Below are 26,999 nucleotides of genomic sequence, written 5' to 3' on the forward strand. Positions count from 1 at the left end.
TAGGTGTTAATAGACCATTAATTAAAAAGATTTGATGGTGAAAAAATGCTTGCCTAAGTATTGAAATGTGTTTAAAATGAAGATTTTAAGTTATATATAAATGGAATTATTTTACTTCTATAGCAATTTTGCTATTTCATGTTAAATATTAAAAAAAAAGCAAAACTCATGTCTTGTGCCCTTTCAGACAACTAGAAACGCTTTGATTTATTTATTGTTTTTTTCTGTTTTTAAGTTTATCTTCATTGGATTCTTCTGTGAGCAAAAAAAAATCTTTTTAAATATCGATTGCATGAACAATTAATTCTAATTATTTTTTTAAAATCATTTTTGTGCACTGCTGCCAAATTTTTAAGAAAAGTTGTAATAGTCTTTCAGAAATTTAGAATTATAATTATTTTAATGAATCCAATGAAATAAAAAATAGGAGTGGAAAAGAAGTATGCAACTAACGTTTTTTGTACAATTATAAAAAAATATTCGAAATATTTTGAAATGATTCGAAACACAAACCCAAAATGAAAAAAAAACAAGGCAAACAATATGTGTTGAAATGATTTTATTTCAATCACTTAAAAAAACTAAACTTATCATTCTTTATATGTGAACGCCTTAAGTTCTCTGTACATCAGACATAATTATACAAGATTTTTTTCTTTTACATCTAGAGTTAGAGACCTATTTATTAGGAATCGTATTCATGTATGATTCTTTTGCAATTTGTCGTTCAACATATAAGAAAAAAAAAATTAAAAGAGGAGATAAAAACTTTAAAACAACATTTGCAACATCATTGTTGATTGAATTGGGATAAAATTTGTTACAAATTGTTAGTTTATGTTTTTGGCAAATTGAAATTAGCTGTTTGTCATAAACTAACAAAAATAAATAGGTTATCAAAAACAAAACTCACTGAAACAAATCATCGATCAAATTTGGCTGTAGCGGTTCAATTAAAAAAGAAACTCCGTATATTTTGACATATTCGGAAAAATTATTGATTTTCTTGTAGATTGAACAATATTGTACCTGTGCTTCCCGCGAAAAGAAGCTGTATCGAGAAATTAAAAGTGAGAGTGTGTGCGTGCAACATGGAGTTAAACTTTTCAAAGTGCTATAGAGCTTTCTAAACCCGATCTCACACACACTAGCGCACCATTTGTTTTGCTGGCTGGTACAAAATTTAACCTCACTTTTTTTCGTGTACGTACACGCAATACATGCGCACGTAGATAACTCTATGGTAATCTTCACAGCAACTTCACAGAAAGTTTAACTCCATGTTGCGCACACTCTCACTTTTAATTTCTCGATATACATTATCGCTATAGTTTAGCCTGTTTGACTTTTTCGCATTGTACGAATTAGTTAAAATTAGAGTTTTTGCGTGACTTAAGAAAAAAAACTCGTTAAGTGTTTTTGTCAATATTTTTGGCAAATTAAATAAAAAACGAATGAAAATCATATTTGAATCATTGAATCTTAATTAAAATTAAATGTCTTATTTAGAAATTGCTATTGAATATACCAGGAGAACAACTCCTACGTGGTGACTTAACGGCCTAACAACAACTAAGACCGAGACCAACGTTTTACTACTGAGACTCACATTGAAAATCTTATGTAGATTCGCACTTCCATATATTTTTTTTGTTTTTAAAAATAGGAAACAGAGGTAGAAAATCAAATTCACCGTTATTTCAAAACATGAAGAAATTAATATAAAAAAATGCCAAAACTCAAATTGAATTTATTTATGTTTTTTTTTGTATTCGGGCTTCTTCGGAACTACCCCCTGAATTCAAAGATTGACCCATCACTAGGATAAATTCCAAATTTGAGCTCATTCTGACACCGGGTTCCTAAAAATATGGTGTCTTGAGGAAAGTTTTTCTAAAATTAATGAAGGTTCAACATCTGAGAAATTGTTAGAATCGGATAACTATGACGCCCTCCACGAGTAAAAAAGTGTAACAGTTGCAATTTTCCATACATTTTGACGATTTCTCCCATACAAATTTCAAACGATTAGAGGGAGGGGTTCCCGTGGTCAGAATGAGCTCATATTTGGAATAAAGGACAGCTTTTTTTTTTTCAACAATAGCCAACATCTTGGAAAACAAGCAACTTCAACCTTTTGAACACCTAGCTTTGAGCAGGATTCTTGCAGTAGAGTATACCAAAGCCATGTTGTAGAGCGCACAATCTGATTTGTATTTTTTTTGCGACAATGAAGCATTTCCATTCGAGCAGTTTTTGCTTTTTCTACAATGTGCTCCATTCTCAAGTGATTAAAAAGAATGGTTGGTAAAATTCCTAAAATTTGGAATACTTGCATATTTTGACAGTAATCAAACTTGATGTAGGTCTAAGAAGATTGATTCTAAATTTGTAAAATGCTATGTACTCAACTTATTCAAAGAAATTGTCACATAAGAATTAAATTTTTTTTTTGCAAACCTCACCGGTAAAATATCTGCAAAAATCTGCAACAAAAAAGTTGTCTGCAACAAATTTCGGAAATCTTCAAATTTGCAGAGAAATCTGCAAATCTGGCATCCCTGGTCCCATCCCAGAGGGACCCGGAGCACCAAAACTTCTTAGCATGGTGGCTTCCAACGATTTATTGCTTAAACAAACAGGAACGTGAGCGGGGGATCCCCACGTTTCTTCCTCCCCTGTAGATTCAGAAATGTATTGTTGTTTGAACATTCGTGCTCAAACTCAATTCACTTCATGAATCATCTTTGCGGTAAACTTTACGCAGTTGGCCTGGCCGCTTTAACGTTTGTGATGTTTCAATGCAATCTAATGCAATGGGGCACTGCAATTGTTAATAATGACAAGAGGATGCTAGGCGTTAATCAACCTAAGGCATTTTCCAGGATGCCCTCGAAAGACTGGCTACGCTAGGATTAGATTAGAGATTAGATTAGACAAAAAATGTGTAAAAATGTGAACATCAATTTCTGGGCTAAAATTAATCATTTTTTTGCCACAAAATCTGTCACCATTTCCTGATGAATATTACCATCATTTTTTTTCTGTGTTGTTTTAGGGTCAATTTTATGTAGTTATAAAAATAAAGTGAATAATTGAAGTTTGTAAAAGTTATTGGGAAAAGTCACTCTTGGGCCATTTTGATCTAATATTTTAAGTTAACTTGTGTTAGCCTGGCCAATTACCTTGCTATAATGCTTAAGGGTGCACAGCAACCAAGGAAGTTGTTGTCTTCTTATTCCAAAATTGTCAAACTTACGGACCCAATCCTGCAAGAATCTGATTGTAAAAATAGTCAAACTTTGTCTAATCTAATCTAATCTAATCTAACCCTATCGCAGCCAGTCTTTCGAGGGCATCCTGGAGAATGCCTTAGGTTGATTAACGCCTAGCATCTTCTTGTCATTATTAACATTTGCAGTGCCCCATTGCATTAAATTGCATTGAAACATCGCAAACGTTAAAGCGGCCAGGCCAACTGCGTAAAGTTTACCGCAAAGATGATTCATTGAATTGGATTGCATTTGAGCATAAATGATCAAACAACAATACAGTTCTGAATCTACAGGGGAAGAAGAAACGTGGGGATCCCCCGCTCACGTTCCTGTTTGTTAGAGCAATTAATCGTTGGGAGCACCATGCTAAGAAGTTTTGGTGCTCCGGGACCCTCATGGATGGGACACTGTATTTCCACAAATGCCCTGGACACTATTTGCCGTGGTTATAGCGCCACAACTCGCTCACTGTTGGTGACAGAATGAACATTATTAAAACTCTTATAAACACAAGATTTCAATTGATGGGTTGACAAGATCGTCTCACAAAGACCCAGTGCGTATTAAATATAAAATGGTTATTTTGATTAGAATATAGTATCGGATTGATCTCACCAAATTAAACCAGCCCTCTGAAAAATGTAAAACCCCGATCAGTCTGATGGCTGAATTACACAAGGCTGATGTAAGGTCGATCAAAGCGTTAAATTTCTCAGTGGAAGCTGCCGCATCTCAAACGGTTTCGGTTTGAGTCCTCGATACGTCTGTAACGCTATGTAACGGCAGCACCAAAATCAGCATCCCTGCAGGAAAGCGCCGCACCGTTTCCGTTTTGGAGGCTCGCGGCTGATGCATGTGTGTTTTGTTGCAACACACTCGACGAAAAAGCAGCCGAAGTCACCAGTTTTTTCACTTTTTAGGTTCTTTAAATGTTCATTTTATTAATCGTTCACTATTTGCAACACACACGCGACGTTCGAAGCCATATTCCGACGACAAAATATTCGCTTGTTACAAAAAAACACTGTAAATTTCAACACTTTTACGGAACTCGAAGCTCTTGCTTCCAGCCAGTTTGACAGCTCGCGAACCTCTGTGTAAAAATAGTCAAACTTTGTTGTGAATAACTACGAAGACAGTAATTTAGGGGACGAATAAAAAATATATCGATAGTTCCCGTAGTATTGAAGATACTAAAATGTCTGTAACAGAAATCTGGGCATTGCCTTGGCGTTCTCGATTGCGAGATTCCTACTCGAAACTAGGTGTTCGAAGGCTTGATTGTTGAGGCAATTGCAAACCTCTTTATACACCTTAGCTTCCATCCACCCCGGGATTCGAACTGACGACCTTTGGATTGTTAGTCCAACTGCCAGCGACTCCACCGAGACAGGACCCAGGGAGACGACTCCTACACCTGGACTGAGCTATCGATCTAACCTTTTTAGGTTAGTCCGGGGCCAACATTTACTTCCCGTCTAACGGAAGGCGTGATCAGACAAATCTCGTCTCAAAAATGCCACCGGGACCGTCTGGGATCGAACCCAGGCCGACTGGGTGAGAGGCAATCACGCTTACCCCTAACACCACGGTTCCCGGCTACTTCTTTATTGTATACCATAATTTGTCCTAAAAATAAATTTGCGGTGCAAAGGTGCGCACTAAAATTTACATACATTTTTGTATGAAAAAATTCAAACACATTGGATAACTTTCATTTCTGAAAGAATTGATTCAAAATCACAAAAAATAGTATTTCTGATAAAATCGGACCAAAAAATCGGACGAAAAAGAAAGGGTTTTAACCCTAAAAATTAAACTTTTGTTATATAAGTACAACGAAGTTCAAATAAGTAAATTTAACATAAAGTTATCTTGATTTGGGGTTAATAACAACATCCAATTTAAAATTAAATAAATAACTAACCTTAACATCAAAAATACCTAAAAAATCACTTTGCCCCAAATACGATACAAAGGTGCGTAAGGGAAAGTGGGGCAAGTGTAACAAGCTAAGGAAACGCTCGTTATAACCTATTAAAAAAAAATAAAAAATCTGTCGGATTTTATTACAATCATCTTATTTTAGGTCTTGACTAAGACTTTGTTAGAACAAGCTTAAAAAAAAACTGTTTTTTAATGTAAAAAAAATGATTTTAAAATTTTTGGTTTCCGTACGTTCTACTCAACTAGTGGGGCAAGACGAACAACCCGTTGGGGCAAGAGGAACAATGCACGAAAAAACATGTTAATTTGCTAAAAATTGAACTGTTATCATCACTTAGACACATCAGATTAGAATGTATTTGAAAGGTTTCTTCCATTTTAAGATTAAATAATAATATTTTACTAAAAAATTTATCGCTTTCACGAAAAAAAATATTACTTAGATGATAAATAGTAAATTTTCATAATATCACTTTATTTTGTATGGACAATTTTTTTTAACAATTGTTTATCAGTTTTTAAGTACTTTCATGTATTTATTTCCCAATAAAATATGTTGTTGCAGCAATTCGTATTTTTTTCCATGCTAAAAATCCATATGGTACACTTGCCCCACCTGAACAAGATTTTTTAAAAGCTCTCAACAAATATAACCAAAAGTTAATTCATACTTTGTTATAGGTGCATGTCATTGGTATGGACACTTCTGATCTAGGAAAAACAGCATTTTGATAAAATGAGCCTTAAAACGAACCCTAAACCTTTTTTTGTACTTTCCAATTATTATAAGAAAACAAAGGCTTTGAAAAAAAAAAACTTCATTAAATCTTATGCCCCGTGGCGTTTACGTCGTTTTGGCGGTTATGTGGTAGTAGAATCAGCTAATTGCATTGCTAGCAACAATTCCTCATACTGGAAATAATCAAAATTGTAAAATAAGGCCGTACGAGCGATTGTTCTTCTTGCCCCATATGGTCGTCTTGCCCCACCTTCCCCTACTTTTGGGTTTTAAGTGGGGTTTATCGAGGTTCTGGGGAGTTTGTTAAGACTAAGTGGTTTTGATTTTAGTTTTGGCTGATAGGTTTCATAGCGGTTGTGACAGCTTTGATAAAGCTTAAAATGTTACTTGGGTCAATTTCCATCCAAACTAAAAAAAAAATGTATTGAGCGTAACAATAGACTTCTCTTCAATGTTGTTTGGAAATTTAAATACAAGTAATTTTCAATTTCGAAAAGGTACCATGGATCAGTTGAAACTCTGGAATTCGTTTAAATTTTTAGGACACCAATTTTAAACATTTATCACCTGTTAATTAACAGCTAAGAACGAGAAAACATTTTTCAAATAATTTGAGCTGAGAAATCACGGATTGTGATTGGACACTCAAACATGTCTTGCCTGCATGAATGTATGTATATGAAAAAGAATGTAAGTTAAAAAACATTCAAACTTTGCAAAGGATACTTATTTGTAATATGGCAAAAATACCGATCTTACAAATATTTTAACTATTGTTAATATTCTAGAAAAAAAAAATGAGTTGATGTCTACTACGAACAACCACAACATAGACAGTTTCATTAAACTCAGGATAAATCATTCAGTGAGAATTTAACTTATTAGAATTCCCGGGGTATTGGAAAAATCGGGAAAATTCAACTCTCGATTCCCGGGAAATAGAAAATCTCGAGAAGCGTCACCCTCTACTACTGACACTGACACTGTCAAGATATCGCACCCGTAAATCAACTCGGTGTTTGACAGTTCGCTTTGCGCACGGCACAATTTTGAGCCTAAATCGTCTCTAACTCATTTTAATCGTTAAACTTTCAGGAGTGATTGAAAATCATCTTTTCGTAAAGTTATTTTTTATGTAATCCGAAATCTTGTAATTTTATACATGCATGTAACCCCGTAAGTTTAACATTTTAATAACAATAATTAGTAATTATTATTATTATTAAACGAAAAGTTTTTTTTTATATTCACAATTGTCCACGAAGAGGGGGAGGGTATGAGAATTCCAAAAAAATATCCACGTAGTTTGTGAATGGTCCCTGAAACGATAGGAAATCGTCGCCGTCGTGCTTACTTGTCGTACGTGCATTTTGGTCCAAATTGAGTAAAGAACGCCATTTTGTGCAGCTCACAATGTCTCATCTTTTGACCTTCACAGATCCCCAAAATTCGATTTCAATCCTGAGATATTCAATGAAAACCAAAAAAGCTCCGAAATTTTTTGCCACTCTACATATAAAAGAAGTTTCAATCTTGTCGTGCTATCTTGTCACTCCCTGAAAATTGATGTAAGTGCGACAAAGGGCAAAGGGATTTCAGGTCAGGATGCGTTTGACGCAAGTACAAGTTAGACTACCTTAAACATTTTTAATTATAACTCGGGACTCCAGCAACCAAATACAACCAAACTTCGGGGCAATGCACAGAATGGTCAGCCAAACAAAACGTGTTTGTTATTGTTTACATTGCGTGCTTTCGTTTTTGTTTATTCAAGGTCAAACATTAAAACGCGTTTTTCTCGGAACGTCAAAATGGCGGGTGCGACAAGATAGCACGACGACGTCGAAATGTTAGTAAAAGACACAGCCACAGTCGATCCCTAAAAAAATACATTTAGAAAAAACATTGGAAAGACAAACTTCCAAACCTTAAATTTTCTTAACCCTCTACAACCCAACCCCGCCTCTAGACGGGCTTCGATTTAAAAAATCGCCAAAAATCCATTTTTCAACCAATTTTTGATCTTCAAAAAGCATTGGAAAGAAGAACTTTTAAAATTTTGGAAAATTTTAGGGTTGGAAGTTTGACTTGTTTTATGTGACTTTGGGACTTTGCCAATGTTTTTAAAATTGTAATTTTTTTAGGGGTCAACTTTGGCTGTGTTTTTTACGAACATTTCCTATATTTTAAGTAAAAAGAAGTATGCAGTAATTTTTCTAGTGCCCCAGACTATGCCTCTACGCATTTATTTACAATTTAAATGATAATGGTTCCATTTTATAGCAGAAAATGTGAAAAACATGCAAAAAATTGAAAAAGTTACTGTAAAAACATGAAAAAATTAGATATGCAAAATGTAATGATAGGAAGTGGTAGAGTAGGCCAAATACTACCAAAAAAAAAACATAAACTAAACAAGATAAATGCAAATTAAAATACTAAAAATGAAACAAGAAAAACAAAAAAAAACAAGAGAAGTAAAGTTTTTCGTAGAACAAAAGTTGCTCAAAATGACCTCCTGAACACGGGAAAAATAAAAATCTTCGAAAAAAAATGTTGGGCAGCAGAGGGTTAATTTTTAAGAGTTCTTCTTACCAATGCTGATTTTTGGGAAATTTTTAGATCGAAGTCAACATTCGATTTCCGGAAAATCTCGGGAATTGTAACCCCCCCTCCCCCCCTTCAAAGTTGGCCCGAAAAATCAGGGTGCAAAAAAATACTTTCAAACATTCTGAAAAGTTAGATTGTTTGAAAAAGTTTGTTTAATGCTTGTTTGTTTGTTTATAATGCTTATAATGTTACTAGATGGTACTACCAAGGTAAATAACCTTCAAATCATTAAGATTCTTGGTGGTGCAAGTGTTAAAATCCACTTGGGGGTAGAATTGATCACACTTTTCCTGCCTTATAAAAACAATCAAAAGTTATGAAATTTTCATTAAATGTATTATTTCACTCCTGGTAGCTTTGCAAATCACGTTTAATGCAACATTAGTTGATTTTTTAGTTGTTTATTTGTAAAAATAGTATCTTATTTCAACACATTAACACCATCTTCAAAAAAAAAATTTTGTTAGTGACTATTTTTATAACAGTGGTCTAACTTCATGGAAACTATGTTAGAAAGGTCCCTTAAGTCATTTATTAGCTCCCTTCAACGTTGTATTAGACGAAATGGCTTGTTTTCTAAGTTCCCTTTCTGCCCCGCACCCTGGAAAAGGAGTCGAAAACACATTTTTTTAAATTGCATCTAACATAGTTTTAAGCTTAACCCTCTACAACCCAACCCCGCCTTTAGACGGGCTTCGATTTAGAAAATCGCCAAAAATCAAATTTTCAACCAATGTTTGATCTTTAAAAAGCATTGGAAAGAAGAACTCTGAAAATGTTGAAAAATTTACTGATTGGATGTTTTACTTGTTTTATATGACTTTGCCAATGTTTTTAAAAATGTCATTTTTTAGGAGTCAACTTTAGCTGTGTTTTTTTAATAACATTTCCTATATTTTTAGTAAAAAGAAGTATGCTGTAATTTTTCTAGTGTCCCAGCCCAGACTATGCTTCTACGTATTTTTTTATAATTTTTATGATAATAGTGCCATTTTATAGCAGTAAATGTGAAAACAAGAAAAAAAAATCAAAATTGACATGAAAAAATTAGGTAGGCAAAATGTAATAGGAGGTGGTAGAATAGGCCAAATACTACCAAAAACAAACATAAACTAAACAAGATAAATTCAAAATAAAATACAAAAAAAAGATAAACATAAAACAAAAGGAGTAAAGTTTTGCGTAGAATAAAAGTTGCTCGAAACCGACTAGGTTCTAACTAGGTCCCAGCACTGAAAAGGACCCAAACATAATTTTATGAATAAGTAATTTAGCAATAGATATCTTTAAGAAAGGCTTACCTTCCGACGCATATTTATTGTGATTTACATAGAGATTTTCAATGGACATGTTTCTTTCAGGCATATAAAATACAAGTATTTTTATAACATAACCGACTTTATTTTAGTCATCCACGGTAAGTTCATACTATTTACACAAATTTACAGCAAGTATTAATCCAATTCGCAAAACATAAAATTATGCATGTGAAATTAAAAACTATGAACTAGGGGTTTCTTTAAGATATTTGTACCTTCAAGGCTTTAAGCTTTTCACTCTTAATGGTAAGTAAAACGAATCAAAATGCTTAAGAATGCAGATCTGCACACAATAAACTCAAACATTGTGGGCTTTGAAACAAGCTTCAGTCATTTAGTTAATGCCACACTTATTGCTAGATATCACTAGGCTCTGCCATGTCACTGTGTCGGAGGAAAAAAAAAACAACTCGCATCAACATTTACCACTTACGGCCCCTGCTGCCGTGATTCTGGTTATTTCCACGATTGTTCTGCAGCCACGGTGGACGATAGTTGCCCCCACGTGGTCCGCTCCGATCGTTGTCTCGGTTGTTGTTCCAGTTGCCCCCACCTGCACCTCGTCCGCCACCGAAGTTGCCCCGGTTGTTGTTGTTAAAATTGCCTTGATGGCCTGGCGGAGGTCCTCGGTTGCGATCTGGTCCACCGTTGCTATTGTTCATCCATGCTGGCGGCGGTGGAGGTCCGTTCCGGAAGTTGTCGTCCATATCACGATCGTTCATGTGCTGTTGAATCGGTGGTGGTGGTCCACGTGCAGCAAAGTTGTTCGGGAACATGTTGGGGTGAGGGGGCATATTCGGAGGAACCATTGGCGGCATGTTGGGAGGCATGTTCATCGGACGCATCATGTTGGGATTACCGTTCGGTGGTCCGTGACCGCCGACATTTGGTGGCGGCACTCCAGGAGGCATCCGACCTGTGGGGAACATTCCCGTAAACGGACCAGTGCTCGATCCAGGCATGTCCCAGCTACCAGCGTTGCCGAATGGTGGGAATTCATTTCCAGAACCAGGGAAGAATGGCGAATTGAATCCAGCTGATTCGTGAGGTGGCGTTGACTTTGGTTCCGGCCATGGCATACTGGTGAAATCGTTAACCGAGTCGGGATTGCCGGTAACATCATCCATAGGAATGTGAATCGGTTCAGAAATGGAGTAAACTTCAACGTCTGGCTCGGCTGGTGAATCCGGGATCATGTGGCGGTTGAAGTACAACGCTTGCAGCACACTTCGTTCCCGATTGCGCTGAAGGTTTCTCTCCTGACTGTTGACGCCATCGGGATGAGGCGGAACATTGTCTACCTCGATCAGCGGCAGCCAAGGTGTTCTCTCCATCATGATATCCTCGGACGGGAGCTTGCGCGACAGCATGTACTTGTTACGCTCGTCCACGCGTTCCATGTGCTTCAGGTCGGTGAACGTTTTCGTCACGTTGCATCGTTCCGTAACGTCCAGCTCAAAGTACCGAACTTCCTCCAGATCATCTTGCGCCTTCCATTTGAGCTGTTTCTTCGGTCCCTTTCGTCGGTGAATCACCAACACTCCTGGCGGACCGTCTGGACCACAGCCTGGGCCCGGAGGTTTCTTGACCGGTATTTCAGGCACGTCAGCAATTCCATCCTCAATGTTCGCCATCTTTTTCGACAGATCATCACTAACAGCATCCAATAGACTGCTCTTGTCTTCGACATCTTCGTCATCGTTCAGTTCCGACTTGAGCCGTTTGGGCTTCTTGATGACCTCTTCGTCATCATCCTCCGGCTCGGCCGGAGTGTCCGGGATCTCTTCAGACTTCATCTCAACGTCCTCCGACGCCGCCGTTTCATCGGCTGCAGCCTTTTCTACCTTAACCTTGGCATCGCCGTCCTCACCGTCTTCCTTCTTCGCTTCGGACGGCTCGTCGGAATCGGCCAAGGTATCCCGATAGAAAGACATCGGCGCCACGGTGACCTTTTCCGGTGACGCGGGAACTGAGACAGCCGGGGTGGGTTCTTCTTTTACTGCGGCGATTACTGCCGGAGCGACGACGGGTGATTCGGGCCGGTCGGACGTTGGACTGGCCGGAGGTGTAGCCTTTTCGGTTTTCTCCGGCGACGCCGGCTCAGTGATGCTCTTGTCCAGTTCAGTTGTCGGAGTGGTAGCGGTGGGCGCAGGTTTTTCAGTCCCTTTGGCACCTCCCTCGGACCCACTGTGGCGTCGTTTCCGCTTTTTAACGTCCTTTTTGAGTGTAGCAGACAGCGCGTCCATGAACATGTCCGATTCTACGAGGGAGGCTGAAGCGAAAGAAAACAAAAATATATCATAAGTAAGATGAATAGAAACTTTCATTTATGTATTTAAAAAAACGAAAAGAAAGATCGCTGGAATAGTGCATATCTAGTGTGCGGCTTGTGATCTGAAACGATAGCATGTTAATAGATAAAAATAAATCCGAAATGATTGGGCAAAAACACCAAAAATTGTGGATCACAACAGAGTTAATCTTCCTGTTTGATTGATGTAAAGTTGATCATGACAACTGCGAAAGTTTCTTTACTGTAATTTTTTTTCGTTGCATTAAAAATGGTAAAAGCCGTTAAACAACACGTGGCCTTTCAAAGATTTTAAATTCATCTAGCATTACGCTACCTACATGCATACTGTTGTTTCTCTTACAAAAAACTTCTTATAAACGGCCCAGACGTTAAGCAATTTTTTTTTAATAATCCCATTTCGAAAGATCAAAGGAACCTTAGGACCTTTTACATTGTTTCGCTTGATTTTGTTAACAGAGAAAAAAATATAACCTTTTATACAACAATTATTTTGAAATTAATTTTATTTCGAGGATTTGCACTAAACCTTTAAAAATAACAATTAAACATTGGGAAATCATCGTCGTAGTGCTCTCTGACATTTGCACATACAACTTATTCAGACGTGTACCAAGAAAGAATAACAGCAACAGCGCAAAGCAAATATAATTTAAACAAATGTGCACATTATAATTAATAATTCAATAATTTGATTCAAAAGTTCTACACGGAGCACGTTCGATAAATATAGGAAGATTTTTTTTTGTTTCAGTCCGGACTCGATTCTCAGAACTCATTCTAAAATTTTACTTTGAATAACCGAATCGTAATTTTTAAATTGTCCTAATTTGGATCGTTAAACTAAAATATGCCCAACTTGAGATATATTGAGATTTGGGAAACGAATATTAATAATCTAACAGGAAATCAATCAACCAAATTTGATTCTTAGATATATGTTTTTGTTTATTTTATTATCTAAAGCCTTTTTCAAGATAATTGAAATTTCGGATTATCAAGCCTAGACTGTATTAGAATGAATCTGTTGTGGATGCATCCTTTAGAACAACGATTCTCAAGGTTGAGAATCGCTGCTTTAGAATGAAAAGTGGATGCATCCTTTATAAAATTTAAAATCTCGAACCTTAAGCAGTCTTATCGGTATATTTGACGCCGCATTACGAACGCGACTTAATTAAATTGATGAAACCATGATAAATTCAGTTTTTGAAATTTACTGTTTGAATATTTGAAATGAAATGATTATATTTCTAAACAACGGCAGGGTATTAACTGTGAGAACCATACGCAATTGTGGTTTGGACTTTTTAATGTTTTGATTTCAGCTTTTAATATGACGCTTGGAAATGCTAGTTTATTTAGGCCGCCTCAAATATTTTCAAAGATTTTTTGTTTAAAAATCAGTAGGAGTAGAAGTTCAATCAACTGAAAATTTAGTTATATTGAAAACTAATGATTTCAAAACAACTGGATTGATGAATAATGCATTAACAACATTTTTTCATTCAAATGTTGAAAGCATGGCTCGGAATCTGAATTTTTAGATTTTTTTTTTAAATTTTAAGAGTGCGTTTTTATTAAATACAAAATACATTAATAATCATGCTAAAATTGCGTATTCATTTGTTGTAATTAGGCTTTCAAGTGCAATTTGAACTTAACTCAACTCAACGTCTGAAAAAAGTAAACTAGTGCTATATGAATTTAATGTTCCCATCCAAACCAAATGTTATTTTTTGCTCAATCGAAGCTCAAATAATGAATTATGACTAATTTTAACGGTGCACATCAACCAGAGCATTTTGCACCGAGATTTGCAGTAAATTTACGGGAAATACCAATATAATTTTGGATTCATCCCCAAAAGTAGTGCATACAAAACTATTTACAAGAGATTTAGACTATTTTTAAAATCGGATCGTTGCAGGATTGGGTCCGTAAGTTCCCTTAATCCCTTAAACTAACTAGTAACTTCCAATCATCGTGAGGTTGTACATTGAAAACAGTCCATTCTAGATTATCCGAAACCTAGATTATCCGAAGAATTCTAGATTAAAATTTCAATAGATCCTATCTGCATACTAAACCCATGACTCATAGGTTGTCTTGAACATTTACTCTAGAATTACGTGAATACTTCGAAACATAGACCCATGAAAAAAAAATATCTATTTTTTATAATTTGAATTCAGCGTTATAATAGTAGTTTATGCAACAAGTTGCAAAAAGAAGATTTTTTCAGCACGAGTTGTACATTTATCCAACGAGGTTTACCGAGTTGGATAAATACGACGAGTGCTGAAAAAATCAAGTTTTGCAACGAGTTGCTTACAACATTTTTTGCAATTCCGAAAAACGCTTATTTAATGGAATTTTATGTCAAACATTCATGTGTTTAGTAAATTCATCGTTCAAAACAAAACAATATTGAAAAATGTTACTTTTCGATACTAGTGCTGAAAAGTTCAACTTTTCAGCACCCATTTCAGTGCTGAAAAGTAGAACTTTTCAGCATTGTTATTGAAAGGTATTAATTTTGCATTCTGTTATTTTTGGTAGGGAAAAGTAGGCCGTTTCGTTTCTCCAGAAGGGCAGGAAAAGTTGACAGTTTCACAGTGGAATTGCAAAAAAATCATTTGAATTCTACTTGATGCTTGCCTGATACATAACAAAATCAAAAGTCGGTCTAGTTCGTAGACCCAAATTTTTATTAAATATTTATTAAAATTTCGTGACTCGATTATCCAAAATTTAATTTTCGACTTCGGACAACCGAGTACAGACTGTATGCTTTTAGAATAAAATGATTTTTTTTTTGTTTCGACTAACATGCAAAAGCTCTCTAGATTACATTCCGGATTAAATAGGGGATACCATTTGTTCAATAAATGCAAGATCAGTCTAAGGTAAATGAAACTATCAGCCCTTGTTTTATCTTCGTAAGTCGCATACCCCATACTCATAAATTGCTCATAAAAAATATGTTTTGAACTGTTGTTTTGTCACAAATGACTCAACTTTACCGAGCTAAATAGTGTACGCACTTGGTAAGGAATCGGTCAAGAAAAAAATCAAATGGGCAGTAGCGGTAGCGAAATCGAGCCAGAGAGGTTGGTGAAAAGCCCCAATAAATTTTTCCCTATCCTTTGTTATGTTGTTCGTAAAGCTACCGGCTCTAAATTGGAATGCATTGTCGTCTATTCGATTCGCTTTCTTTTAACATTAATGAGTCTACAAATTAGAGCAACATTATCTATGCAACTGTCATCTTCATTGATTAAACCCGCGCTAGTCAACCCCGTCTCCCCTTTCGGATACTCGTGGTATTAATCTAGTCCAACAGGGATGGGCGCGAGAAGGGAAAATAAAAAATGCCTCATCGAAGGCCGAACCAGCAAGAAGTGCGCTTGCGCGTCAAGAGATAGAACACGGCGGATGGTGAGAAACTTTGCGCACACTGTATTGACGGGTTAACTTTCTGAGGAACTGTATTGAACGTACTTTAACATGAAACATGAAGCTTTTTCTTACAGTATGAAGTAACTTTCTGGACAAACAGAGGTAAAAATCTAGTATCAAATTATGAAAAACAATCATTGGGCATTCAATTTCGGTCAACAACTAGCCAGATCTGTTGCAAAAACAAACATCTCGAACTTCCTCTCTAGGGACCCAATTGAGAGACTGAATAGAGTTGGCTGGAAACAGCTGGCAACCATGTATTAAGCTTGGCAACACTGTCAAGTTTTGCTGGGCTTAAAGGCAAATTCACTTATATACAATTCAAAAACTCGTCTTTTTCGTGTTTCGTCTGTATAGAGAAATTAAAAATGAAAGTGTGTCGATGCAACATGGAGTTAAACTTTCTGAAGTGCCATGATAAACTTCACAGCAACTAAACAATTGCAAAACACCAAAAACGAGATCTCCATCTGTTTGTCTGTGATAGTTTAGTGAATACACTCAAATCCCGAAAATGGTAATTTTTAAAATGTTTGCTAAAAGTGTTGCTTTATTGAAATAACTGTGACTTTTCGGTAAAACTACACGCAAATATAGTAAAATGTATCATGCTTCCACAAAATTGCATGGTTGCAATTACGAAATCATTATCATTTTCTCTTAAGGCTTTAAATTACCATAGGGAGCGTTCTTTTATTACGTAACGCAGTTAGGTGGGGGGGGTGTCAGCTTCTGTTACGATATGTTACGAAAATTGGGGGAGGGGCGGTGTGATGAAAAATTATGTTACGTAACGCAAAATTTTAATATAAGCGCTCATGAAAAATTGCAAAAAGACCTTGTGTTACGCGTTAGAGGGGGGTAGGGGGGATCACTCATCTGTTACGATGGGGGGGGAGGGGGGCAAACATCCCTAATTTTGCTTTACGTAATAAAAGAACGCTCCCATACCGCTCTCGAGATAGTAAAATAGACTGCGTTAATCAGTCAATCCAAGCACCGAATGACTAGCAAAAATACGTCGGTGCGTGCTCTCAAGTTAGGCCTACATTTCAATAGAAAAGGTTCAGTAAATGCTTACTACAAAAATCATCGAAAAAATGCTTTGTTTCTGTAATTTTGATTGGCGCCTTATTTAACATGATGCAACAAAACACAAAAAAGGGAAGAGCAATGTAGGGCCAAATTCTTAGCTTACTAAATAAAAATGCTTTTCTCTTTACAAAAACGTAAAGAATCCAGAGAAATAGTGTTGGCAAAGTTTTGTTTATGACATAGTAAAATTTAAATTTTTAACGGCAAATGTAAAACGATCCCGGAGTAAAACGTAGCCGTGTTGCCAGCAACGAGCTAATTGTCAAACATATTCTTTATATCATTTATTCTGAAGAAAAATAATTCTAGAGTTTTTTTTATTAGGTCTTACAAACATATGAATGACAATAGTTTATTGGTCCTTTAAAAAAAAAAACTCTGGAATTCTAGTATACATTTAATCAGCTGTTTTATAGATTTGGTAAAAAGTTTCGGACGAATTGTTAGCCTCGGATGTATTATTTGATATTTTACAAAAAAAATAAACTGGGCGGGTTAACCTTTTCCCATGTAGGCCCTTCTATATGAAACATGAGTATTATGTGAATTTATGCTCAAGAAAAGCAGAAAGATATAAACATTTGTTAAAAACATTTTTTTCTTATATGTAATATTATAATATTCAATATACGTTAAAATAGAGTTTAGTTCAATTCTAAGAATTTTTGCACCAACATGAATCAGCATATCGCCTATGTGCTCTCTTATACTAAGCTTGCTGAGATTCCAATCTAGTTAGCATAAGAGAGCACTGCGGCATCGATATGCTGGTTGTAACCTTTTCCCTGCAGGAATTTTTGATCTAAATAACATTAGTCTATAATATTTTTTGAAGCAAGCATTGACAATCAATATGGAATTTGACAGCGCGCATTTGCCGAAAGAGTGTCACGTGCAGGGCTATGTTCTAAACGACTTGTAGAAGGAATTTTGTGAAAATTTTGTAAACGGGGCAAAAATTATATCGTCTTTCGAAACGACTTTAAACATCATAGAGACACCAAATATATCAAAATGTTCTATGGGCATGTAATTCCATCGAGCGCCTTATGTTGGCATATCAGCTATTTGACGTTCAATGAAATACTGCGGTAGAAATATATGTTTCAATTTCAGCATAATTGTAAAAGGTAATTTACCTTTACTTCAAAATAGCTGACTTATTTAAACAAAGCTTGACATTTTCAGTATCATTGTCATTAATTCGTACAGACAATAATATATGCGTGTTGAGCAAATGGAAATAATTTTGAACGCTGAAATAATCATTTTCCTAGATTTTTAAAATCATCTTATTTCGTGTAAAATTACAAAAGAAACAAGGATGATTTTCAATGGCACTCAAGCCTGTTCGACCTTATATCCTTGGTAATAATATTTATATCGTTTAATATTTTGCTAGTCAAACAAGAACAAGATATGCATAGTATCCAAGATAAACAATAAATAAAAAGAGACGTGTCGCCGATTAGTAGCTATACTTTCCCCTCAGTACACCAAACAGGAATAACCCTCTCCCGGAAGATGCACCCTTGCTTGCTAGTTCGGCCATGGATTTGGAGGACTCCGTGCGGTTTATGGTTTTTCGATTTCTTTTTATTGCTCGAATTGTTTTTTTGTTTTCTTTTCACAATAAACCATTTATTAGCCGGCTTTCATTCATGTGTCTTGTGGCTCTCGAAGGTGGAACGTTTTTTTCTTTCTTTCTCAGATTAATCAAAAAAGTTCACCAATTCAAGAGTTACAATGGGTACAAGAAGCACAAGAAATCGCCGGTTTTGTTACACACGCACACACGTACCTGTCAATTTAGGGGCATTTGGTTACAAAAATGGAGACGCGAGTACGCACACACACACTCACGCAAGGAAACTGAACAGTTGCACTTAATGCTACACGGGGAAGGGGAATCGCACTCCTGGCTTCTCGCCCGTTGGTCCCCATGACACGACGCAGGTTCACTGTCAGTGTTCGGTTTGTGTAATGAAAGAATGGGTCAATCTTACTCGTCATCGGCGCGGATAGTTTCGTCTCCAGGGGAAGCACGATCCCACGATGTCCTCGGTAAAGCCTGGCAGCAAACCCTATGACAGTCAGATGAAGTTGAAAAATTTCGTCCTAATTTTACGAGCTCCCGCCGCCGAGAGACCCGTAAAACATGGGAATATAATTCAACCCGCTGAGCGCGACGTAATTCAACATACAAAGGTATTGCATACCAAATCGTTACGTAAACAAATAACACACGCACAGGTTCTAGCCAGCCGCAGCTCCAAATGCACTATTCCAACGATCTGAAACGAAACTCAGCAGAACTCCATTAATAGCGCTGTGCAGTGTTTGGTACTTACGTTGTCGCTTAGCCGGTATCAGCTTAATGGCACCCGGCCGTTCGGTGGGATCTTCGCGCGTTTTCTTCTCCGGTGGACCATCCTTCGAGGAACGCGTAGGCGATGAGCGTTTTGTCGGAACGGTGCCCGTAGCGGTCGAACCCACCGCTTGCACTGGGGCAGTCGTGGTCCCCAACGATGGCTTCTTCAGACCTTTACGCGAGGGTGGGGGAGGAGCTTCCTCAGTCAAACCGTGCGATCGGAAGTTCGCGTTGTACGTTTTCACCGTTTTCGGTCTGTTGTCAAGGTTGCGCATCTCAATGGATATGGAAGCTTTCTTGGTGGCTAATGGTGACATTTTCTGGGCAGAAGAATCGGACTTTTCATCCACACTATCGTTTCGTGGCTTTTTCGGAATTTTAGGCAGTTTATTAACCGAGGGCGAAGAACCCTTCGACTGACCGTCCTTTTCCTTCTCCTTGTCCTTGCTCGACGAACTGCTCGACTTGTCTTTATCCTTGTGATCTCGATGCTTGTCGCTGGAACTGCTGCTGCTGCTGCTCTTCGAGCTGCTGGATGACTTCGACGACGAGCTCTTGTGTTTGCTACTGCTGCTGTGGTTGCTGCCGATGCTACTGTTGTGGCGATCTTTGTCCTTGTCCTTTGAGCTACTGCTACTTGAGCTCTTGCTGCTTGAGCTTTTGCTAGTTTTACTGCTGCTGCTGCCACTGCTGCTGTTATGCTTTGAAGATGACGACGAAGATGACTTAGACGATGACCTGTGACTGCTGCTGCTGGACTTTTTGTCCTTGTCCCGGTGTTTATCTTTATCCTTTGAAGAGCTCTTGTCCTTATCACGGCTTCGTTCCTTTTCGTCACTCTTTCGACGATCCTTATCCTTACTCTTCTCGTCCTTTCCCTTCTGGGCCTCAGCACTGTCTACGCTTTCAACCGAATCTGTTTGGTCCAGCTGTCCATCCATGTCCGCCACCTCCTTCTTCGCATCCTCTACTTTCAAATCGTCTGCAGCCGCATCTTCCTCTCCCTTAGCGGCACTGTCCTCGAGCTCCGCCGCGCTTTTCTTGGTTGGCGACTCAACCTTGGCCAGCACCTGCTTTCCATTTTTCATCGTTATTTTAAACAACAGGGGCGCCTTTTTGGCGTTGCTCTCTGCAACGGCTTTATTGAAATCATCTTTCGCACCCTCGACATCTTCCTCCTCCTCGTGATCATCATCCTCGCGCACGCTTTCGTCAACCTCCTCGGACGCATCATCTCCGCCGTTGTCAGCGGGCACCACGTCCGGAACTATTGTTTCTCCGCCCTCCTCCTCCTCCTCCTCCTCGTCAACCACGGTCTCGCTAACGATCTCCTCCTGGCTTTGGTCGGCGACGTCTTGCTGTTCGGCCGGTTCGTCGTTGGAACTTTCGGCCTCCGCCGATGTGGGCGGTGCGGCCGTGGCCGAAGCTGGCACGGTAACCTGTCCCGAACGGATATCGTTGCGGGCGATTTTCAGCCACTGCTCGACGAGTTTGGTGGCCAGCAGTCGCACACCTGCAAACGAATGAGAAGCGAATGGGAGTTATTAGCTGAAGTTTTCAAGTGATTATGGTGTGATTTTGGTACTATTGCTACTATTCAATGCGATGCGATTGCATTAAAAAATGTTTTAGTTTTTTTTTGGGTGGTGCCAATATACTTATTTTTGGCAGGCTAAGTTTATTCTCATCAGTTTCGCAGATTTACAATTACCTAAAAATTATATTCGAGAAATGAACAAAAAACTTTAATAACAACTTTTTTTTACTTTGATAAGGCCATAGCAAATATTTTTCAAAGTTTATGTCCCCCCTTCAAAATTGGTCCAAAAAATCAGGGGACACAAATTTTTTTTTTCAAAAAACTTCAAAATTTTAAAGTCAAATCAACTGAAAACAATCTAAAACGCATTTTTTCTGCATTGATAATCATATTTAGCATGTTTTGGCTGGATTTAAAATATTTTGAATTTTTATGAAATTCCAATGTACAGCACCGCAAAAACTTTTTTTGTGGCAAAAAAAAAATTTTTTCGTCAATACTTAGATATTATGAAAACTTATGATTGCTAAACAACTGGAGAGGTGGATAATGCATTTTTAAACACTTTTTTCATTCAAATGTTAAAACCGTGGCACGTAACTTCAATTTTTTTTTGCCCGAAGCACTGAAGGGTTAAAAACTATATACATAGAATGTTAATGAGATAATACATATTTCTCGCAGCCGCATTGATAACGCTTTGATTAGTTTTATTATTCAAAATATCATTAAAATTTTACTTCACAGACGACTGAAAACTAATAAAATTTAGTACTTTATTCCAGGCAATCCCACTTTTAGTGAATTGTTCACACGTAGCCCTATGAGCGGAAATTTTCCTTATGTAATTTTCGGCTAGCAACTTTTAAATATGGAAAAAAAATGCCAAGGCAACATTTAATTCAAATTTCAAACAGTTTATTCGTTGTGTGTAACAAAACTTGTAAAGTTCTGAATCGAATATCCGAAGTCCTAGAAAACTTCACTTCGGATAATTGAAACACGATTTTTTTTTTGGGTGTGGCTACAGGTCACCTGACAAGAAACATTTGCTAGAAAGAGATAGCATTTCTGATGCAAACAAACCCCCAGCTGCCATGTAAACATACTTTGAATGTATTGGTAAACTTTTGACTGAAAGCCTTCTTACTAAAGTTCATTTGTTATGTATAATATATTTAATTTTATTTTATTACACTGTACACAACTTTTACAACAATAAAACAAAAATAAACCGGAGCGTTTGGTACGGTATGTTCACGCATCCCTCTTCCTCAATAGATTCTGTGAAATATGATCCGTTCGCAGAATCCTCTCTGCGGTAAACATAACGCAGTAGGGCTGGCCGTTTTAATTTTTGTAATACATTTCCGGATTTTCTCGCATGAACAAGATGTTTGTGATTAGATTACTGCCGTTCTACGCAAAATTGTCCCATGTTCAAAAAAGGGCAACTGAGAAAAACGCGATTGAAATTTTTCGATCCATTTCTGTGTTTCTACGCATAATTGTCCCGTGGGTCCCTATTCGCCTTATATGCCCCTAATTACCGCGGTTAACATTTTATCACCCTTATTTGTAATCCACTTGCAGGTAAACAGATAGACAAGATGGAATGCTTTGTAAAACTCATGATTTCGTGATAGGAAACACTTGGTGGGACAATTATGCGTAGAAGTTCAACGATGAGACAAACAGACTTGGTGTTGTTTTCAATGATTTTCTGAACAAAGTACTAGATTTTATGTGTTTTTCGGATAGTGTACGTAAAACTAAGCTTAAAAATGATAAAAAGTCAAAATCGTCCAAAAATGACATGGGACAATTATGCGTAGAACGGCAGATTAGGCTAAATAAAAACTAGAAAATTAAGCTCTCTTGATTTCCATTGAAAGATGGTCATATCTGTTTAAAATAGTCAAAAATTAATCTAAATCTTTCGATTCATAAAAAATGCGAAGATTTTGTCAAATCCATGCCGATATACCTACCTAATAATTATCCAAAGTTTTTTTTTACACCGTTGCAATTATTTTATATTTATGTCCCTCGACTCTGACCAAAGACAAGAGGGGTGGGAAAAGAAAATGTATTACATAATGTTTTTATTTCAGTCGAATAGTCTTTTCGTTTCAATAAAACTTTAAAATATTTTGAAAAAAAAAATCCCCTGATTTTTTTTCGATTCGATCTTGAAAGAGTTAGCGACATACACTTTTAAAAAACTTGACAACGGCCTTAATAATTTCTAAAACAGCCTGAACATTTCCGACTTTTTCTCAATGTTATTTCTTTATCACTTATATTTTTTAACCTAATTCGATAATTGAAAAATCGGTGAAGTTAAGATTACCGGTCTAAACCAACAGTCAAAATGAACAAAATTTTACCGAATAACGGTTGTACGATGAACAATGATGAATTTCATTAACGAGTTCGGGTAAGTTTTTACCGAATTCGATGATTTTCAGTTTACAGAACTGTTGAACAGTTGAAAATTCGGTCAACTTTACAGAATTCGTTAAAAAATCTAAGTGTGTCGAAATTAAAAGTGAGAGTGGAATGGAGCTAACTTTCGATGTGCCATGGTAAACTTCACAGAAAATTTAACTCCACGTTGCAGATTTGAAAACTCGGTACTCCACGGTTTCATGATTCGATTATCCAAAGTTGAAACTTTGCGATTTATAGCATTTAATTAATTTCTCGAAAAGGGTTTCTACGGAGTGGGGCACACTGCAAAATTCAAAAGAAGTAAACTAACAGGCTATCGTTATAAATAAACGCTCAAATTACAAAAAAGAACATCTAGAATTGAAACATCAACCAAAACTTGGATAATTGGAAGTTGGATTTTCTTGGTTGTTGGAAACGGTTGAGAATAGGCAAAGGAAATCTCAATTGGGTGATTGGGTCCTAACATTATGTTTTAATTTGTGATATTATGATATTTTTATGATAAAGCTTATTTTTCTAAGTACAATGACCCTTTGTACGACCGCAAAGGATCATCTATCAATCTGATATCATTGTTTACATAGATATAACTCATTGTTATCATTACAAAGACACTTTGTACAAACACAAAGGGTTTTAAATGGATTTTTTAAAAATTAACTTCAAAATTTTTCATGACAGAAAGCATCTTACTTGACATCTATTTCCAAGGGTTTGCCGTTTTCTCTTTTGTATTAAAATTTAAAAAAAAATATCAGAAACTGTTGTAAGTAAAAATATACATAGTTGTTTAGAATCCAATTGATCAGAAAAATTCGTTATTGAAAAAAATCAAATGAAAAAAAAAACCCCTTTTAATTTTGAAAAAAGGGTCCTAGCACGATGCCGCCATTATGCGACCACGTGCTCCGTTTGATTATCAACGAAAGCTTAATGCCGCATCTGACCCGCCAACTGTTTCGACGGTACAAATTTGCTACAGCGGCAGCCATTGTGTGGTTTGACGTTAGCTGGGGGAGTTCGAAAAAGCAGCTAAATGTTCATCTCGAATGAATCGTCAGTTTTTTACGCGTTCATTCCATTCATGGGATTCCCTTCACGAATGAAGTATGTATAACAGCTGAGATTAACGGTACAAAGCATAAAAGCTTCCCCATGAAAGCTCCCCATTGGGTGGTGAACACAGAATGAACCAAACTGTTCGAAACCGGCAACACTCTCTATCTCGTTGTACTCACCCTCGTGGCTGCTGTCCTTGGACAGCGACTTGACCAGCTTCGGCGCGGTGTTGCTCTTGAGCCGCTCCACGTCCACCGGGCAGCACAGCAGCAGTTCGAGCAGCTCCTGAATGAGGGGCCAGTTCTTGGTGGTGATGCCGTCGGCCAGCCACATGTGTACCAGCGACCACCCGCCCGCGGCCATAAACTGCCCGAGCAGGTCCGTTTCGGTGCACTTGAGTATCTGGATGTAGATACACTTGGACACGAGCTTTTTGGAAAACTTGGCCATCAGACTGTATGGGGAGGGGAAGGAAGAGAAAGAAAAACATTTGTAACGTTCTGTGGTGAGTTTGGCGAAGGCATGGTTGGATGGAGTGGTTTGATGATGAAGGGGGTGGTGAGTTGGGATCTTTCGAGCAAAAAAACACGACCACTGGTATTTTTTATTTCAAAACTTAAACCTAGAGGAATCGCTAGCTACTTACTTTGCAAGCCGCTTCACCTCGTTGGCACTGCGGATTCCGCCGTTCGGTGCCAGCAACACGCTGAGGCACGTGAGCAGCTTCAATGGGTCAATCCGTGGCTGTTTGGTAAACAAATTAAGAAACGAACATCGATTAGAAAACAGTCCTAGAAACACGCACACGGCGCCAAACAAACTCACCATTTTGACTGTCAAACTGCTAGTCTACTTTATCGACGATTTTGTTACGCTTCTTCGCGAGAGCTTTCGCGCTGTTTGCGCTCACGATTTCTCTTTTTCTGCACACGGAGTGACGACTTTGTTTTCTTCTTCCTTACGGTTTCTTCTTAGCGAATGCTTTCATTTTCATCTTAACTAATCAGAGAGAGACGAAACCATGATTAATTAAGGATTATCACACCCGCAATTTTGCTACGGTCTCACTGATTCACTTAGTCTTGTTAGCTAAAACGGTAAATCGAAGGCTTCCGGGAACTTCTAGCAATTCAGCTTTTTTATGCTCAAATGACCTCAAATGACTACTGCGCAGTAGTAATTTGCCACGTTGGAATTACTTAAACGTGCCTGAACCGTCCACTAACTTTAATCTACCTACTCGAAATGCTACAACAACTGTGTCGATTGTTTGCTTATCTGGTAAAACTAAATTTAACGCTTATCAGGTAAAAAATAAAGTAAAATAATAATCATCAGATTCCGATCTGCACTCGAGCGCGCTTGAATTAAAAATGAAACGGAAAGTGAACTGAAGCTTTCAGCAGCAGCTTTGCCTCCCCCAGGTACGCAACTGTCAGCTGTCAAATGTTTACAGCAGGGTTGTCATATCCGTTTGATCCAAGTGTGCCCTCATGAAAAATGCTCTAGCGCTACGCCCTGGGTCCCCTTCCCAAGGTCGTTTTTCTCAAAAGAAATTTTTCAGCAGCCCCCCCTCTCAGAAAACCTTCGATTTATCGTCTTAATACTAAACCAACCATTCACTTATCCTTACGAACTAATTAAAATGCAACTCACTCAAAATCCTTTTTAATTCTTCTCAGCGGAGCGCGCTCAATTCAGCGCCGAACCAGGGCGTGGTAAGAAAAATATGCCTTCAACTACTCCCCGGACACATGCCCTACGTAACAATCCGCCAGCTTCCAGCTTCTAAACTTGTTCTTTACAGCCACGCGACGCTTCAAATCGTATTTTCCTTCCAAAAACAGTCTCTCAGCCAAATATCGTGCGATTTTTTAATTCCACGCTCTTCCAAGATGGCGGCGGCTGCAGTGACGACGGACCAACCAGCAGAAAAATCGATCGTGGTGCCCCCGCGGGTGTCGTCGCAGTCGCAATCTGCAGGAGAAACCACACGAATACTGGAGGTCACTCGCAGGAAAAGGCAGAACAGGAAAATATCCTCGGAAAAAGTCCTAGCAAGCTGAACCGTCGCTGAGAGCGAACCCAATTTTCAAGATGGACGACGGTGTCAGCGCAGTGCAAAAATCTACTTTTGTTTTGCAGGAAAAATGTTCACGGCGGAGAAAAAACACGTCATAACTCACCAAGCGCTAAAAGATTTCTGAACAAAGCGAGCTCGCGGTAGCAAAGCAAAACCACCGCGGGCAGGAAAAAAGCTCGCGCTGCAGGGCTGGGCGGTATCCGCACGGCAGCTGTGGTGAGTATCCAGCAGTACAGGAGAAGCTCGCTGGTTTGGGCACTTTTTAGATTTTTTCATTCTAGTTCAAGATCTTGATTTAGTAATAATTCTTCCAACAGCTTAAGGAAATTAGAAGAATCAAAATGATCAGTTGTTTCCAAAATCTGGGACACGCAGAAAAACAAGGCTTTTACGTTTTTTGTGGTAATGTATTGTTGTTTTCTTTTATTTTAGTACTTTTTTAAATTTTGTTTTTAGGGTTTAGTACAGAGCAGATTCGCTATGTCAAATAAAACAGCATTCGAATGAGCGAATCAAAATTCGCTAATTGGAACTACTGACAGCTGTCAAAAGTTTGAAACCACGTGTTCGGAAAGTGCCGAACAATGATGATGAAACGTAAACATCAGTTTGACAACTGGTTTGACGGTTGAGGGACATTTTTTGTATTTTGTATTTTTGGATGTTTGTATTTTTGTATTTTTGTCTTTTTGTCTTTTGTCATTTGTCTTTTTGTCTTTTTGTATGTT

At 37.6% G+C, this 26,999-nt stretch overlaps 1 protein-coding gene across 1 annotated transcript; it reads right to left on the reverse strand.

The window, feature by feature from the left end:
* Window positions 1-9,956: 9,956 nt before the first annotated feature.
* On the reverse strand, window positions 9,957-26,404 carry LOC120412790 (serine-rich adhesin for platelets). The gene is made up of 6 exons (XM_039573379.2): window positions 25,845-26,404; window positions 25,014-25,187; window positions 24,835-24,932; window positions 24,368-24,642; window positions 19,113-20,645; window positions 9,957-12,162 (listed from the first exon to the last, which is right to left on the reverse strand). The coding sequence occupies exons 2-6, from the start codon at window positions 25,014-25,016 to the stop codon at window positions 10,313-10,315; spliced, it is 3,759 nt and encodes a 1,252-aa protein (XP_039429313.1). The 5' UTR covers window positions 25,017-25,187; window positions 25,845-26,404; the 3' UTR covers window positions 9,957-10,312.
* Between the last annotated feature and the right edge of the window lie 595 nt (window positions 26,405-26,999).

This window comes from Culex pipiens, chromosome 2, assembly GCF_016801865.2.
Source record: "Culex pipiens pallens isolate TS chromosome 2, TS_CPP_V2, whole genome shotgun sequence".
Taxonomy (NCBI): Eukaryota; Metazoa; Arthropoda; class Insecta; order Diptera; family Culicidae; genus Culex; species Culex pipiens.

Coding starts and splice junctions, on each gene's coding strand:
- LOC120412790 (XM_039573379.2), bottom strand. Junction 24,643..24,834: donor GAGGTGAAGCGGCTTGCAAA/GTAAGTAGCTAG, acceptor CTCCCCATACAG/TCTGATGGCCAAGTTTTCCA. Junction 20,646..24,367: donor CAAGGACAGCAGCCACGAGG/GTGAGTACAACG, acceptor ATTCGTTTGCAG/GTGTGCGACTGCTGGCCACC.